At 45.8% G+C, this 18,329-nt stretch overlaps 1 protein-coding gene and 1 pseudogene across 2 annotated transcripts in view; one reads left to right on the forward strand and one right to left on the reverse strand.

Moving 5' to 3' along the window:
- Positions 1–1,146: 1,146 nt before the first annotated feature.
- On the reverse strand, positions 1,147–1,326 carry LOC143989593 (U2 spliceosomal RNA; annotated as a pseudogene).
- Positions 1,327–8,612: 7,286 nt separating this feature from the next.
- SKIC2 (SKI2 subunit of superkiller complex) overlaps positions 8,613–18,329 on the forward strand; it is a 121,534-nt gene continuing 111,817 nt past the window's right edge. Inside the window, exons 1-2 of one of the 2 annotated variants that reach the window (XM_077483337.1) lie at positions 8,613–8,733; positions 13,412–13,476. In XM_077483337.1, the coding sequence (XP_077339463.1) occupies positions 13,464–13,476 (13 nt within the window). In that variant the 5' untranslated portion in view covers positions 8,613–8,733; positions 13,412–13,463. Of the gene's footprint in view, positions 8,734–10,247; positions 10,434–13,411; positions 13,477–18,329 lie in introns of those variants that run through there. The other variant, XM_077483344.1, reaches the window with a different exon arrangement.

Below are 18,329 nucleotides of genomic sequence, written 5' to 3' on the forward strand. Positions count from 1 at the left end.
GTAATCCAGGGACTACCAGGGACTACCTGTACAGTGATTTCAGCTTTCCCAGAGATCCCACAGGTATGACACGTTGTAACAATGTAAAAATTGCCAGACCTTGACTCCAGCTGCTTTAAACATAAGTGTAACCATGTTAACTGGTTGCGTCATATGCCACAATCACCACAATCAAAAGCCTATGGCGTGCAAAACACACCCAAAAACTTCCACCCGGTGCCAAAAAAAGTGCACACACATAAAGAGTGACACACAAAAATGTGCAACGGGTGTCTGCTGTCCCCCACAAGGAAGGACCTTACCCTGATCCCCCGGGGCGTTAGGCTCCAGACGGGGACTGAGGTACCAAATACATGGCCCATCCAGCCGAAGCCGGACGACCGCCTTTCTCCGGAAGGTCTGCCGAAACAGACCCACCCAGGTACTAGGGTAGGGGCTCCCCCAAAGGGAGACCCCCCAAAGAGAGCGCGAACCAAGGCAGAAGGCCTATGTCCACCCTCCCACAAGACGTTCAGGGTTGGCCCGAGGACCGACACCCTACTCATCAAACGTGCAGGTGACAAACATAAAACGTGACAAACCACACAGAAATAAAATAAATAAATCAAGTGGGGAAGGGATAGTGGAGAGGGAGAGTGAAAAAGGTGGCCATTGTTAGAACACAATGACCAGGACCTCCGGCCAGGAATCAAAAATTCCTCCTGTCCTAGCCAAAAGGCCCGGCCCAAGAGGCAGGTGTGAAAAAGGTGTATTATAGTGACCTGACCACGGTGCCAGACATCAAAGTGATTAAATCACAGTGAAAGTAAGGCACCCCTGAACTGCCACTTCAGGGGTACATCACCATAGGCTTTTCAACAATTGCATCCCCGATCCCCCCAGCCCAGACCACAGCAGCCCCCACCCCAGCCAGAAAGGCATGGAGATCCAGGAGCTTAGTGAGAGCCCTTTGCCATCAGGCCTCACCCTCGCTCCCACCACTCCTACCTAATTACATTCGGGACGTACAGGCCGTTCCCCTGGTGGGAGAAAGGGGAACAAACGTTCCCTCCCAAAAAACTGACCGGAGCTAAAGCTGCCCCAATCCAGGCCAGAAGGCCAGGATCCCCTCCCCTGGCACCGACCAGTGGTTCTCCATCCTCATCAGAAGGCTTCCCTTTCGGCTACGAACCGCTTCGGGTAACCATCACACCAGCAGGTTTTGCATAGCAACCGCCACCCCTGCTCCACCTCGCCGTAGAACAGGGACGGAAGCAAGCGCCACCTCCTGGTAACTGATAAGAACAGATACTACACTTGATCTTAGCCAAAAGCCAGAGAAGCAATAAAAACTCATTGTGGCACCCTAGGCTATGAATACCTTCATATAACCCTCTACTACCATTCAGATATTATTGGTGCTCCTCATGTGAAGGCAGAAGACTTGACCCATAGAGAGTTTTTATTGATGTCTCCATTGAGGAGATTAAAAAAGAACAATGAATTTCTGGTTAGATCAACAGTTATTTTCTGAACTTGCAGAAAATATTCTTAGCCTGGAAAAAAACAAATGAAGCTACCATAATGAAAGGACATATTTGTTTTTTAGTTTAGATATGCTTTAACTGGCCTTTGACACTGGTGGAAGACAAGGTCTTTGCAACGATTTCATATTTCTATAGCTGGTTGTTTCTTTGGCTTACCTAGACAAGCCTAAATGTTGTTTTCTTGTTGATCTAAAGATCAGACTTCTCTATTTTCCTGTTGGGCTCTTCTCCAGGGTACTAATACTTAATTCCTTTTGTCGTTTCCTCATTCCTGCACGTTGATAAATGGTCTTTAGTGGTTTAAAGTAGGGATGCACTGATACTGGTGCCGAAGCCCAGTATTTGCACAAGTTCTCTCACTCATGAAAATGTTCCGATACCCGAAACTGATACTTTGCGGTGTGATTTGCGTCCATATAAAATAAATGGGCTCCATCTTCCGGGACACCAACCAGCAATCAGCGGTAAACAACACAGAACAGGGATCTGCTCATGTAGATAAAGGCAGATCGCCGTTCTGACTGGGAGGTAAGGGATGGATTCTGTGTTCCTACAAAGCAGGGATTATAATCCACCTTTTCCTCTTGTAAAGGCACCACACCGTGTACACAAAAACACTGGTTAGGCACACAGTTAACCCTTTCATCACCCTAGATGAGTAACCTCTTCCCAGCCAGTGTCATTAGCACAGTGACAGTGCTTTTTTTTTAGCACTGATCACTGTATTAGTGTCACTGGTTCCCGCAAAGTGTCAAAAGAGTCAGTTAGTGTCCAATTTTAAATCAAAAACACCCCAGATGGCGTCTATTCAGACGAAACGCGCCAGGTCAAGTGCTGCCATCACTATTGCGCCATCTTATGTCCGATAAGCCTTTGATTTCTTCAAGAAATGTGAGTGTTCAATTTTATCCTTTTTTTTTAAATAAATATTCCCCAGAGAATATCACATGTGGAACTTTTTTAATTTCTTGGTTTCAATGTGTGAAACTTCTTTGGTCATCGCTCTCCTTATCTGAACCTAATTGCCGTTTGTGAGAACAACTTGCTGACCAGTGCCGTTCATAGTCCCTAATGTGATCGTGGCTATCCGGATCATTGATGGCTTCATGGTTGACTTAAAATATGCCCCTTTAAGTCCACTATTTCTGGTAAGCCTTCATGCAATTGGTGGCGGTTTCTTCACAAGATTCTCTTTTACTCCTTTTCAACGTGTCTATCTTGAGGATTTTCTAGAAACTTTTGAAAATGTATAAATGTTGCTCCATTGTTATATATATATATATATATATATTTATATATATATATATATATATATATTCATTTTTCCAGTATTTTTGTCAGTTCGTTGACATTTGATGTTTAATATTCACTCGGTGGATTTTATATCACAATTTGTTAGTATTGTTGATATTTAATATCACTGTTTACACAAAATAATTTTAAGAGCTGCATTTTTCAATTTTTAGTTAGTGTCCGATTGTTTGTCGCAATATCGCAGTCCCGCTATAAGTTGTTGATCGCTATTGCTAGAATAAATAAATAAAGATTCCATAAATACGGTATATAGTGTTTTGACGCTATAACGTTTGCGTAAACCAATCAATATACGATTATTGGGATTTTTTTGTTTACCAAAAATATGTAGCAGAATACATATTGGCCTAAATTTGTGGAAAAAATGATTTTTAAATTTTTTTTATTGGATGTGTTATAACAGAAAGTAAAAAATATATATCTTGTTTTTAAATTGTCGTTTATAGCGCAAAAAAAATAAAATAAATAAATGGTGATCAAATACCACCAAAAGAAAGCTCTATTTGTAGGGAAAAATAACATACATTTCATTTGTTGCATGACCGTGCAATTGTCAGTTAAAGTAGCACAGTGCCGTATCGCTAAAAAATGGCGTGGTCATGAAGGGGGGTAAATATTCCTGGAGCAAAAGTGGTTAAGGATTGGCAAACTGCAATATATAAAAAAAAATTGTTTTGGGGTTACCATTTAAAACTGCTCTAAATGATTGTGTAAGCAGCTTATGATTCTTTATTTCAGTGAGTGAAGGTGCTGGAATTTCCAGTCTGTGTAATCTTAAACATAAAAGGAAATCTTACTGAGTGAAGAAAACAATACACTTGTGTTCCTTCAAGGAAGAATTCTGTCCCTTATTATTCTTCATGCTGCTAATCTGTCCGAGGTTCCTTGTCATGATACAACCTGAAAACCACAACAAATACAATGATAAGCCTGGGTTCACGCTGATGCGGTGCAGAGTGTATGTTAAAGCGGAGGTCCACCCTAAAGTGGACCTTCCGCTCATTGGAATCCTCCCCCCCTCCGGCGCCACAATTGGCACCTTTCAGGGGGGAGGGGGGTGCAGGCATATCTGCACCCACTTCCGGCATAGCTATCTGCGGAAAGGGGCGTAGATTACGCCCCTTTCCGAAAGACCCCCGCTGCCTGCTGGGAAACACATGGATCCCAGAGGCACGGGACCATCCTTATTGCGCATCGCGACTCGCGCATGCGCAGTAGGGAACCGGGAAATGAAGCCGAAAGGCTCCACTTCCTGATTCCCATACCCAAGATGGCGGCGGCAGCACCCGAGAGACGATCGAGAGATCATGTGTAGAGAATTTTGATCGGACCAAGTGCCACGCATGCTCAGATCAAATTCCTACATCAAAGCTATTGGCTACTAGCCTGAATGTAGTCCCATCGTAACGAAATTACGTCATCACGTTCTGAAAGATCGGATTTTTCGCCAACTTTGTCCGACCGTGTGTATGCAACAGTTTCGGACAAGATCCGACGGACAAAATCTGACGGGGCAAAATCCGACGGATTTGGTTGTGGAAATCTCTGACCGTGTGTACAGGGGCTAGGAGAGGCTGAAAGCTGCTGCAGCTAGACAGGGCTGGATGATTCACCCAGTGGTACTAATGTTTAGGGTAGTATGTGCCCAGGGATGAATGCCCAGAATGCAGGAAAGTCATATAGGTATAAAACAGATGTAAAAAATATAAAGTTGCATACTCGGTAAGAGATTTCTTTAACTGTGGAAAATGCTTAAAGTAATGGAAAGTAAAGGAAAAGTAAAGAAAAAAATGTTATATATACACACACATATATATATATATATATATATATATATATATATATATATATATATATATATATATATATAAAACAAAAAAACTTGTTATACTTACCAGCTCTGTGTAGTGGTTTTGCACAGAGCAGCCGATGTCCTCCTCTTCTCAGTCCCCGGTAGCTCTGGGCCCCTCCCTCTTGCCAAGTGCCCTCAAAACAAGCTGCTTGCTGTGCTCACTCCCAAGCTGGCTCTCTGCATCCATAAGACAAAGAGAGAGAGCGGTTCAGCCCCATTCCCGTCTTACTGGCTGTAATTGACAGCAGCAGGAGCCAATGGTTCCTGCTGCTGCATCTAAGCCAATCAGGAAGAAGAGACCTGTGAGAGCCTTGGGTCTCATGCATGTCCCTGGATCGAGATCAGACTTAGGTAAGTATAAGACCCCTTTCACACTGGGGCGTTTTTTTCCAGGTGCTTTTGCACTAAAAATAGCGCCTGTAAAGCATCTGAAAAACGCCTCCCCTGCAGCCCCAGTGTGAGAGCCCGAGTGCTTTCACACTGGAGCGGTGCGCTTGCAGGATGTTAGAAAAAGACCTGCAAGCAGCATCTTTAGAGCGGTGCGGGAGCGCTGTACACATCGCTCTTCCGCTGCGCTTTTAACCCTTTATACGGTCCTTAGTGGGGGTTAAAAGCGACTCGCTAGTAGCTGAAAAGTGCCTCTATAACAGCAGCGGAGCTATACCGCTAACGCCCCCCCCCCCCAACCTCAGTGTGAAAGTAGCCGCAGGGGAGCTGCACACAGAAGGTTTTTTACCTTCATGCATAGAATACAAAAAGGTAAAAAACCTGCGCAAATATTGTGCAACATAATAAATTGCAACTACCACCACTTTATTCTCCAGGCACCTCGGCTTTCAGAAAAAAAAAATTTTTAGGGCCAGTTTACACCACATGCAGTCTAGTGCGTTTTTTTTTTCTGCGTCAAAAACACATGGATAGTAGGGTATATCGTTTCCAATGACATAGTTCACACCAGTGTTGGTAGTTCCAGTCCCAGAAAAAAAAGTAGAACATGCTGCAAAAATGAATACCGCACTGGAATGCATCAAACAGGCACAGTACAATGAAAAAAAAAAAAAAAAAAAAAAAAAAAAAAAAGCATCTGGAATGCATAGCTCCCAACTGTGTCTGATTTGGAGGGACTGTCCCTGATTTGGAGCAATGCCCCTCTGTCCCTCATTCCTCCTCATTTGTCCCTCATTTTGGTCTGATCTATATAGATGTATATAAAATGCACTTTTTATCTATCAAAAAGTGTTTTCTAGCACTAAACCTTTCATCTGATTTCTAAATTTCTACATTTGTAAATTCCAAAAGCCAATATAAAGGAATAGCAGAGGTAAAAAAAGCACATGTGGGTTTAACCAATCTTATTTTTTTTTTTGTACAATTCTCCTTTAAGGGTGTGTATCCTACGCCTGCATACTTTTGCTGATAGGTGTCCCTCATTCCCATATTTTGGGAGGTATGGAAATGTATCCGGAAACTAATAAAAAATGTGTAAGGAAGTGTTAGAAACGCACATGCAGAAATACATCCGCACCGGATCTGGGGTGTGTTTTTGTGGTGGGAACCAGCCCTTAACCACCTCGTGCCCGCCCTATAGCCAAATGACGGCCGTAGAGCAGGCGCTTTCGTCCGGGAGGCCGTCCCTGGACGTCCTAATGTCTACTTTCACAATGCGCGCCGCCGCGGGCGCGCATCGGGGAAGTTCTGTGTGGCATGTCATCAGTGGCATGTATTAGTGCCATCTGTCATCAGTGGCACGTATAAGTGCCATGTGTCATCAGTGCCACGTATAAGTGCCACGTGTCATCAGTGCCACATATTAGTGCCATCTGTCATCGGTGCCACATATTAGTGCCATCTGTCATCAGTGCCACGTGTCATCAGTGCCATGTATAAGTGTCATCATTGCCACGTATCAGTGCCATCTGTCATCAGTGTCACGTGTCATTATCCTGGTGCTTCAAAAGTGTAATAGGTAGTCAACAAGTTAGATGTGTAATTTATGTTCCTAGAACACATGATGGCGCTCCCTGCATGTTGGGCCTCTCTATGTGGCCAGGCTGTGAAAAAGTCCCACACATGTGGTATTGTAATACTCAGGAGGAGTAGCAGAATTTATTTTGGGGTGTCATTTGTGGTATACACATGCCATGTGAGAGAAATAACCTATTACAATGACAATTTTGTGGAGAAAAAAAAAAAATGAAAAATCTTAATTTTGCAAAGAATTGTGGGAAAAAATTGACAAAAATTACATCAAAAAGCTCACCATGCCTCTTACTAAATACCTTGGAATGTCTACTTTCCAAAAAGGGGTCATTTGGGGGGTATTTGTACTTTCCTGACTTGTTCGGGTCACAAGAAGCGAGATAGGCCACCAGTACATCAGATGTGATCAATTTTGTGCAATTCGCACCACAGCTTGTAGACTCTCTAACTTTCACAAAGACCAAATAATATCCACTAATTTGGGTTATTTTTACCAAAGATATGTAGCAGTATAAATTGTGGCCAAAATTTATGAAGAAAAATTAATAATTTGCATAATTCTGTCACAGAAACAAAGAAATATGCGTTTTTTTTTCAACATTTTCGGTCTTTTTTCATTTATAGCGCAAAAAATAAAAACCCCAGAGGTGATCAAATACCACCAAAAGAAAGCTCTATTTGTGGGAAAAAAAGGACAAAAAATTCATTTGGGTACAGTGTTGCATGACTGAGTAATTGTCATTCAAAGTGTGAGAGCACCGAAAGCTGAAAATTGGTCTGGGCAGGAAGGGTGTTAAGTGCCCAGTAAGCAAGTGGTTAAAGCGGTTGTAAACCCGCTGATGTGTTGTTGTTTTTTTTGCTCACCTGCAAAGGAAAAGGCATAATGAGCTAGTATGCACCGCATACTAGCTCATTATGAAATACTTACCTTAGAACGAGGCCACGACATCTGGCCTGATCCACGCCGAGGGAGCTGACATGTTCCCTCAGCGTTTATTCCGGATATCGCGGCTCCGGCGCTGTGAGTGGCCAGAGCCACGATATCGTCACTCCCGCTCACACACGTGGGAGATTTCTTCCTGGCAGGGTCCGGCGTCTGCCGGGCTTCCAGCCAAGAATCCCCTGTGCGCATGCGCCGCTGCAGTTAGCGGCGCATTGCGAGGGGAATATCTCCTAAACCATACAGGTTTAGGAGATATTTTTTTTACCTACAGGTAAGCCTTGTTATAGGCTTTCCTGTAGGTAAAAGTCCCAAAAATGACTATACAACCGCTTTAAATATTTTAAAGCTTTAAAAAAAGTAATCTATAGGAGGAAAAAAGCTGATTTTTCTAAAAATTCTAAGAATTGCCAAGTGGTTACTCCATGTAAATGATAAGCACCCTCAGAGACCTTCTCTTGACATCACTAATGAAAATGAGGTCATATAATCAGACGTAACGCACGCGCTCGGTTTAGGTGTATGAGAGAGGTCCCAGAGAGAAAGATGCGTGGAAATTTTGCCTTTTCTGCAATAGCAATTAAAATTGGCTTCCTTCACCCACTTACAAATATAAATGAGATAACTCTGGTATTTCACAAGAAACGGGAGCTAACAAATCTTTCACTTTCATATTACAGTGCATCCTCTCCATCTGGAATCCATCTCTCAAGGAGAGCGGAACATTGCCAACCAAGCTGACGTGCTTTGTTCCCTAACACGTCGTTCGAATGAAACTTCCGCCAACCAATAGCGGAAATGCTCACGCCGCACAGCCAATCGGCGCTTACGCTCGGCCCGGCTCTGTCTCAGCACTAGGGACACACAGTACTCTATTGTGTTTTACAACGCTGTCGTTGGTTTGCTTAGCGTCGGCCATTTTGTTGTAGACAAATATATAGGTTTAGCCTATGTATTAAGCATTTCAAATATGTCTCCTCTCCTAGCTCTGCTTGGAGACATAGTGCTGGAAGGATTGCTTCCGCCACACATGACGTCACGGCACTTGCTTGTCATCCATGTCTGTTCCCCCCCTCTGTACTGACACACTGGCACACTGCTGGCACTACTTCTTCAGAAAGGTATCAGAGAGATGTTTATTACAATTTTTATTGCATGGAGTCTGCTTGCTGCATGATGTGTGCCTGGATTTATTAAAGCTGAACCTATAGCACATTTAGTTGCTCCAGCTTGGCTCAATGTATAAATGTTCTATACTTGTGGGATCCCCTTGGAAGGTGGAAATCCCTGTAGTAGTGTCAACTACTACAGTGATCTCTGATGTTTTCTGGGTCCCATGGTGAGCGGCTGCCTTGCTGCATAGTGATCACAGGAGGTCGCTTGCTCAGCACGTTTGCCATTCACAGAACTTGCCTTTGCAAGGCATTATTATTATTATTATTATTCAGGATTTATATAGCGCCAGCAATTTACGCAGCGCTTTACAATATAAAAGGGAGACAATACAGTTACAATACAATTAAATACAAGAGGATTAAGAGGGCCCTGCTCAGAAGAGCTTACAATCTCTGATTGAATGAGGTGGAGATTGTGATGTCACTTCCCTGCCTCTTCACTAAGGATGAGCTCAGACGTGTTCACATGCTCCTTGTGCAGAGCCCGCCAGGAAGTTGGCACAGCGCTGTGCTAATCGCAGGGAGGCATTTCCTGATCTCTGCAGCCGCACATCAGGGCAATGTCTCACTGCCTGTGATTAGCGCAGCGCTGTGCCAACTTCCTGGCGGGCTCTGCACTTGGAGCATGCAAACACACCTGAGCTCATCCTTACTCTTCACCTTGCCCAATCAGGGGACACTTTGCATTTAATAAAAAATACAAGGCGTTCTGTCAATGGTGCCCATGCTGAGCCTAGTGACCCCCTGAGATCACGATGCAGCAGGGCAGCTGCTTGCCATGGGACCTGGAAGATAGCACAGATAGCTGGATTTGTGGTGCCCTCTACACTGATTTCCATCTTCCACCACAGGAATCCCCCAGGTATGGCACAAGCTTACATTGGACCAATCCATATCTGGAGTTCAACTTTAAAATGGTAGTTTATTTTCACTCACCGGCCACTTTATTAGGTACCCCTTGCTAGTACCAGGTTGGACCCCCTTTTGCCTTTATTCTTCATGGAATAGATTCAACAAGGTGTTGGAAACATTCCTCAGAGATTTTGGTCCATAGTGACATGATATCATCACACGTAGGGATGACCTCCCGCGTGTTCGCACAGCCCATGTGCAGAGCCCGCCAGGAAGTCGGCGCAGCGCTGCGCTAATCACAGGCAGTGAGACATTGTCCCGATGTGCGGCTGCAGAGATCGGGAAATGTCTCACTGCCTGTGATTAGCGCAGTGCCAGCTTCCTGGCGGGCTCTGCACGTGGAGTGTGCGAACACGCCGGGGATCATCCCTAATCACGCAGTTGCTGCAGATTTGTCGGCTGCACATCCATGATGCAAATCTCCCATTCCATCACAGTTACATAGTAGGTTAGGTTAAAAAAAAAAAAAGACACAAGTCCATCCTATGTGTGTGATTATATGTCAGTATTACATTGTATATCCCTGTATGTTACGGTTGTTCAGCATCCCAAAGGTGCTCTATTGGCTGAGATCTGGTGACTGTGGAGACCATTGGAGTACAGTGATCTTAAGAAACCAGTGGTGAGATGATTGGAGCTTTGTGACATGGTGCATTATCCTGCTGGAAGGAGCCATCAGAAGATGGGTGCACTGTAGTCATAAAGGGATGGACATGGTCAGCAACAATACTCAGGTAGGCCGTGGTGTTTAAACAATGCTCAATTAGTACTAAGGGGCCCAAAGTGTGCCAAGAAAATATCTCCCACACCATTACACCACCACCAGCCAAATAACAAACATGTTATATTTGCCTGCTCTGTGCAGTCCTGATCCTCCTCTTTTTGGGACCCCCTCCCTTTGCCGAGTGCCCCCATAGCAAGTCGCTTACTGTGGGGGCACTCGTGCGTGCTCAATCCCAAACCGTCTCTCTGCGTCCATAAGACATGCCCCGCCACCCCACTCCTGCCTCAATGGCTGTGATTGACAGCAGCGGGAGCCAGTGCATCTCAACCAATCAGGAGGGAGAGACGTGGGGGAGCCTTGGGTCTCGTGCATGTTGCTGGATTGAAATCAGGCTCAGGTTAGTATTAGGGGGCTGTGGGGGGGAGCTGCACACTAAAGGTTTTTTTACCTTCATGCATAGACTGTATAAGGCTGGGTTCACACTGCTGCGGCTACGAGAACCGGATGTGATTCGCACCGCACTGCAGTGCAAATCACATCCGATCTCTGTGCGATGCGAGTTCAGCCATACAGATAGTATGGCTGAATTCGCATCGCACCCGCCCCAAACTCGCACAGGACCCTTTTTTTGGTCCGCAGCAGAATCGGATCGCATGGGTGTTCACACCATGCGATCCGATTCCTGTCCGAGTTTGCAGATCGCACTGCGATATGCGAACTGATCTGGGGGTGTCATTAACATTTCACTGACACTCCCAGCAGTTCGCATAGGGCAGTGTGAACTTCTGCCGAGAGGCATGCGATGTGGGAACCCGCCGCGGATTTGCGGCGTTCCTGCATCGCTGCAGTGTGAACCCAGCCTAAAGGCAAAAACACCTTCAGCCTTTTTTAACCACTTTAAAAAAGCTGAGAGTTTAAAGTGATTGTAAAGGCTGAAGGTTTTTTTATCTTCATGCATTTTATGCATAAAGGTAAAAAAAAACATGTGTGCAGCAGTCCCCCCCCCCCCCCACCCAATCCTTCCCTGAGCTCCCTCTGATCCAGCAATGTTCACAATTTGGGATGAGCTCCAGCGTATTCGCACAGCCCACATGCAGAGCCCGCCAGGAAGTCGGCACTGAGCTAATCACAGGCAGTGAGACATCATCCCAATGCGGGGCTGCAGAGATCGGGAAATGTCTCACTGCCTGTGATTAGCGCAGTGCAGTGCCGACTTCCTGGCAGGCTCTACACGTAGGCTGTGCGAACACGCCGGATCTCATCCCTATTCACAATAGCCTCGGCTGTTCCGGGACTCTCCCTCCTTGTTTGCTGAGACAGCAGTGGGAACCCACTGGCTCCCACTGCTGTCAATCACAGCCAGCGAGCCAATGAGGAGAGAGCTGGGGGGTGGAGCCGAGCCGTGGCTCTATGTGTCATATGGACGCATAGAGCAGTGGCTCAGGAGCGGGCATGCAGTGGTGCCCCCAGGGCAAGCAGCTTTCTTGAGGGGGAGGAGCCAGGAGCACCGGTGAGGGACCCGCAAAGAAGAGGATCGGAGCTGCTCTGTGAAAAACCATTACACAGTGCAGGTAAGTATGACATGTTTCTTATTTTAAAAAAATACCGTATATCCTCGAGTATAAGCCGAGATTTTCAGCCTCTTTTTTGAGGCTGAAAGTGCCCCCCTCGGCTTATACTCGAGTCATCGCTGTCTGCCCGCTCGATCAGCGTGTCGAGCAGACAGACAGCGGCCATTCTATAATTCAAAAGCCGCGCCTCCGGCTCCGCCTTCGCCTGTGATAGGCGGAACACTGAATTTCCCAGCAGCCTGTGTTCCGCCTATCACGGACATCGTATCATCCTCGTACTACGGACGAGGATGATACGATGTCCGTGATAGGCGGAACACAGGCTGCTGGCAAATTCAGTGTTCCGCCTATCACAGGCGAAGGCGGAGGCGCGGCTTTTGAATTTTACAATGGCCGCCGAGGCGCCGACGAAGAGGGCACGGGACGGAGGCAAGGCAAGGCACGGGACGGGACGGAGGCAAGGCAAGGCACGACACGGGACGGAGGCAAGGCACGGCACGGGACGGAGGCAAGGAGGCAAGGCACGGGACGGAGGCTCGGGACAAAGGCTCGGGACACAGGTAGGCTGGACACACACACACACACACACACACACACACACACACACACACACACACACACACACACGGATGGAGACACACACACACACACGGATGGAGACACACACACACACAGGGATGGATGGAGACACACACACACAGGGATGGATGGATGGAGACACACACACACAGGGATGGATGGATGGATGGATGGAGACACACACACACAGGGATGGATGGATGGATGGACACACACACACACACAGGGATGGATGGACGGACACACAGGGATGGACGGACACACAGGGATGGACGGACACACACACAGGGATGGACAGGCATGTCTCACCCTCGGCTTATACACGAGTCAATAAGTTTGCCAGTTTTTTTGGGGGTAAATTGGGGGCCTCGGCTTATATTCGGGTCGGCCTATACTCGAGTATATACGGTAAGTAGCTTTAATATCTCTGTAATGTATAAAAACGTAATGTTGCTAATTTTCTCCACTGAGCCATTATGGTAGAAGATTATTCTGAATTTGTATTACAATTTGTGTTATTACTGCATGCACATGTGCGCTACGTTATGAACATAGCTGCGTATGGCTGGGTTCATCTATTTATGTCTATTGGCGACTTTGCGCAGCTCTAGGATATATGCAAAGTGTTTATGGGCAAATATATCCATGTGCATGCAGCCTTAGGCTTGAATCAGACTAGTGTGACTTGTGACACATGAAGTCGCATGACAAGTCGCATGTGAACCAAGCCTTCACAGTCTGTGTGATTCTATAAAAAGATACATTATATTTATATGTATTTAAATACATTATTTAATGTATTTAAAATATTTATTTACTGTTTTGGTTATCATTTCAGCACCTTCTAATGAACCCCACTTGTCTTTTCCAATGAGAATCCACCCTCTACAATGAATAAACTAGGTGAGAATTTTTTAAAAATTTTTTTTATAAACTTGTATGTTTGTTTTTGTTTTTTTAACAAGGGACTTCTAAATAAAGAGCTAGTTTACTGTCCTTCAAACGTTAGGAGGATTCGACTGTGGCCAGTGTGAGCAGAACATGTCTTATGCCCCGTACACGTGATCGGAAATTCCGCCAGCAAAAGTCTGATGTGAGCTTTTGATCGTAAATTCCGACCGTGTGTGTGCTCCATCTGACTTTTGCTGGTGGAATTCCCCCTAGCAAAAGATTGAGAGCAGGTTCTATATTTCTCTTATATTCACCGACCGACACAGCCCCTCTCTTAGCCATTGGGTTGTTACGCCCACCTTTAGGAGAATACCCAGGGGGTGGTCCCTTAGGTAACAACCCTCCAGCCTGCCATGCAGTCATCAGTTTTACTTTGCCTAGTGAAGGAGAAGGACCTAGGAATCCTGAGGGGCCCATCGGTCCGTGTTGTTTTTTTTTTTTTTTTCCTGCAGAAGCTTGGCTTTTTGCACAAGATGATAGATCCTGTGATCTGCTATCAACAGCCGGCTAGGTGACAGGCTGGATACCCTTATCCTTGTAGTCTTCCCAGTCTGGCCATCAAGCGTGTGCAGGCCAGAGCTCTGCGCTGGGTCGGCCACAATGAAACCTCAGCTCCAGAGGTGGTCGGTGAGCTTTTATCACACATATGACCGGGCTACTGATGTCTGCTTCACAGTGTGCTGGGCCAGCAGCCACCCTGTACTGATCAGTGAGTGGGTCTGTAATGGAATGTCTCCCAGGTCTTCAGGACTGGTAAGTACAGCTCTCCCTGCCTCGGTGGGGCTGAGCAGCTGGGCATTCCCTGGGAGGTCAATTCGGGGGGTCCCTCACCTCCCTCTCTTCTCTCCCTGACAGTGTGGCAGACAGGGTAGGGTCAACAGGGCTTCAGAAACTGGCGTATCTTCCCCAAAATCCAGGCAATTGCAACCGGGTCGCCTGTGGACTGCGCAGTGCCCTTGGACACCTTGTCGGCGGTCCTTAATTTGTTCGTTGCCAAGCTGGAGGCGGTGCGTGGGCGCAAAGGTGCTAAAAAGCAGCCCCTGCCCCCCCTGTCCCCCCCCGTCCTCTGGGGAGAGCTCTGACGAAGACTCAGGCCCCGCTGAGGCTGGTGACCCCCTCTCTGCCATTTCAGATGACGCTGACCAGGACCATTCCGACAGTGAGGATGAATCCCCGTCGGGGTTCGTGCGCGACAAAGTGCTTGTTGGAGCACTTATTACAGCTGTGCGTGATACCCTGTAGATTCAGGAGCCAGCAGATTCCTCTGCTGAGGTAGCGGTCCCTTTTGGTTCCCGTAAGCCAGCCCGTTCACCTAAGGTGTTCCCGTATTTTCGGTACCCAAATACATGGCGGTGCGTTACCCCTTTGAGGAGAGCCTACTCAAAAAGAGGTCTGCTCCTCCGGTCGTGGACCCCCCAGTATCCAGTTTAAACAAAGTAACCACGATTCCGGTGGAGGGGACTCCTGCATTTAAGGATCCTATGGACAGGAAGGCCGAAGCAGTGGCTCATTCCTTGTTTACGGTTGTGGGGTCAGCCGTGCGACCAGTACTGGCATCTGCACTTGTGTCACAGACACTAACTGAGTGGGCAAAACTGTTGCACCATGAATTGGGAGAACAGGCTTCTCCTGTCTCTGTGAAACTAGCAGACCAATTAGTGCAAGGCCTTAAGTACGTTTGTGACGCGGCCCTGGATACTCTCCCCCCAGGCATCCAAAAAAGCCCTGACGGATCTTCCCTTCCTTAGCGACCGGCTCTTTGGAGCCTCTTTGGATGATATTATTAAGAATGCCACAGGTGGTAAGAGTACTCTACTCCCTCAGGCCAGGAAGGCTAAGGAGCCACGCCGTAGGCAAGGGCCCTCTTTTTTCCCGCTCACAAATGGCTTTTTCGTCTGCCCGGAGCTTCGGCTAAATGTCCCCAGCCCAACAGGACAACCACGAAAGGACAGAAACGTCCCTGGAAACGCAAGCCTAACAAGCCTGCGAACAAAAGGAGGGGGAATTGTGCCGCATTGTTGGTGTCAGTGGGAGGAATAGTGCCTCATCATTGGTGTCAGTGGGAGGAATAGTGCCCCATCGTAGGTGTCAGTGGGAGGGATAGCGCCCCAAGATTGGTGTCAGTGGAAGGAATAGTGCCCCATCCTTGGTATCAGTGAAAGGAATAGTGCCCCATCATTGGTGTCAGTGAAAGGAATAGTGCCCCATCATTGGTGTCAGTGGAAGGAATAGTGCCCCCATCATTGTGTTAGTGGAGGAATAAATGTCACTTCCAGGTTCTGGTGTAATTTTCTATGGCCGGTCTGGCTAGGGAAGGAGTTAATGGAGCGCGATCCCTGACCCCTGATGTCTTATTAAAGAGAACCTGTCACCAAAAATTATGAAAAAAAAATGTAAGTAAAAAAAAGTGTTAACGTTACACCCAAGCACCCCCCCCCCCCCAAATCTGAATGTAAACACAATCATTTAGGGCTCCTATGCATGAAAACTTTTGTTGCACTACGATACATGTAGCCACATGGGAGGAATTCTAATCCTATTATTTAAACTGCTGATTTGTAGGGGCTTTTGAAAATTTAGGATATTTGTGGATGAGGCTCTTTATCTTCTCAGATGGTAAAGCTGCCCATTCCTCTTGGCAAAAAGCCTCCAGTTCTTGTAAATTCTTGGGCTGTCTTGCATGAACTGCAGGTTTGAGATCTCCCCAGAGTGGCTCAATGATATTGAGGTCAGGAGACTGAGATGACCAATCCAGAACCTTCACTTTATTCTGATGTAGAAAATAACAGGTCGACTTGGCCTTGTGTTTTGGTCATGTTGGCATGTCCAAGTACGTCCCATGCGCAGCTTCCTGCCTGATGAATACAAATGTACGCATTCATCTTGCCATAAATTTTGACCACATTTCCTGTGTCTTTGTAGCTCACACATCCACAAAACGTCGGCGATCCACCTCTGTGTTTCACAGTAGGAATGGTGGACCTTTCATCATAGGCCTTGTTGACTCCTCTCCTAATGTAGCGTTTATGGTTGTGGCCAAAAAGCAAAATTTTGGTCTCGTCACTCCAAATGACTTTGTGGCAGAAGGTTTGAGCCCTATCTCTGTGCTGTTTGGCATAATGTAAGCAGGCTACTTTGTGGCATTTGTGTAGTAATGGCTTTCTTCTGCTGACTCAACCATGCAGCCCATCCTTCTTCAAGTGCCTCCTTATTGTGCATCATGAAACAGCCACACCACAGATTTTCAGACAGTCCTGTATTTCACCCGAAGGTATTTGTGGGTTTTTCTTTGCATCCCGAACAATTTTCCTGGCAGTTGGGCCTGAAATTTTAGTTGGTCTACCTGACCGTGGTTTGGTTTCAATAGAACCCCTCATTTTCCACTTCTTGATTAGAGTTTGAACACACTGCATTCTCAATTCCTTGGATATCTTTTTATATCCCTTTCCTGTTTTATACAGTTCAACTACCTTTTCCTGCAGATCCTTTCACAATTCTTTTGCTTTCCCCATGACTCAGAATCCAGAAATGTCAGTGCAGCACTGGATGAAAGCTGCAAGGGTCTGTCAGGAGTCCAGAAACTCATTAACCTTTTATATACACACACTAATTACAAGCAAACAGATCACAGGCGAGGATGGTTACCTTTAATAGCCATTCAAACCCCTTTGTGTCAACTTGCGTGCATGTTATCAGGCCAAAATCACCAGGGTATGTAAACTTTTGATCAGGGTCATTTTCTAGTTTCTGTTATGATTATGATTTAAAAAGCGTAAACACAATCATTGATAATAAATGGCTTCAACCAAACACTAACTATGAGAATCATGAGTGAAAGAAATGTTTTTGTGTTATGATTCATATTCTCCGAAAAATGGCCAAGAAATCAAAAATTCTGCCAGGGAATGTAAACTTATGAGCTCAACTGGGATAAAAAAAATAATTGACTCCTAAAGACTACTTAAAATCCTATAAAATATATATAATTTTAAGTAGTCTTCAGGCCTCAATTTTTTTGTAACCACTTCTTGACCATGCTATAACTGAAAGATGGCTACAGCATGGCCGTCCTGTTCTGGGAGGGTGTCTATAGACATCCTCGCCGAACCCCGCCTCCAGCGGCCTTTCATTGGGTTTGCACTGTGACTAGGTTTGCCACCTCATCCCTTTAAACCTAATCACATATGAATTACACAGGTTCTGATTTAATGCAGATAAGCACCAAGTGAGTTTAATTACCACCTTAATCAGCCACAGAACCTGTGTAATTAATAAGTGTTTGGTTTTAAAGGGATGAGTTTGCAACCCTAACTGTGACCGTTGTGTCCTTCCGACACAGCTGATCAAAGATCGGGGTAAAGGGCCAATCACAGCAGCCCTTTACCATGTGATTAGCTGTGTCCAATCGCAGCGAGTCACAATGTTAACAGACTTGGAGGTTATCGGCAGTCCTTTTCTCTCATGTAGTGTCTGTGGGAGGAAAGGAAAGCCGATAACCTGTAAGATTGTCAACACATCGTTTACACTGATCAGTGCAGCCCCATCAATGCCAGTCAGTACAGCCTCATCAGCGCACATTGGTGAAGAAGAAAAATTACTGATTTGCAGAATTTTATAACAGAAACTAAGAAAAACTTAATTTTATTTTTTCAATTTTCAGTCTTTACCGTTTGTTTAACATAAAAAAAATAAAAAAAAATAAAATGGTGATGAAATACCACCACATGAAAGCTCTGTGTCTCAAAACATTTTTAGAAATTTTATATGGGTACAGTGTTGCGGGACCGCACAATTGTCATTCAAAG

This window comes from Lithobates pipiens, unplaced genomic scaffold, assembly GCF_037356315.1.
Source record: "Lithobates pipiens isolate NorthernLeopardFrog02 unplaced genomic scaffold, aLitPip1_a1.2 Scaffold_1, whole genome shotgun sequence".
Classification (NCBI taxonomy): domain Eukaryota; kingdom Metazoa; phylum Chordata; class Amphibia; order Anura; family Ranidae; genus Lithobates; species Lithobates pipiens.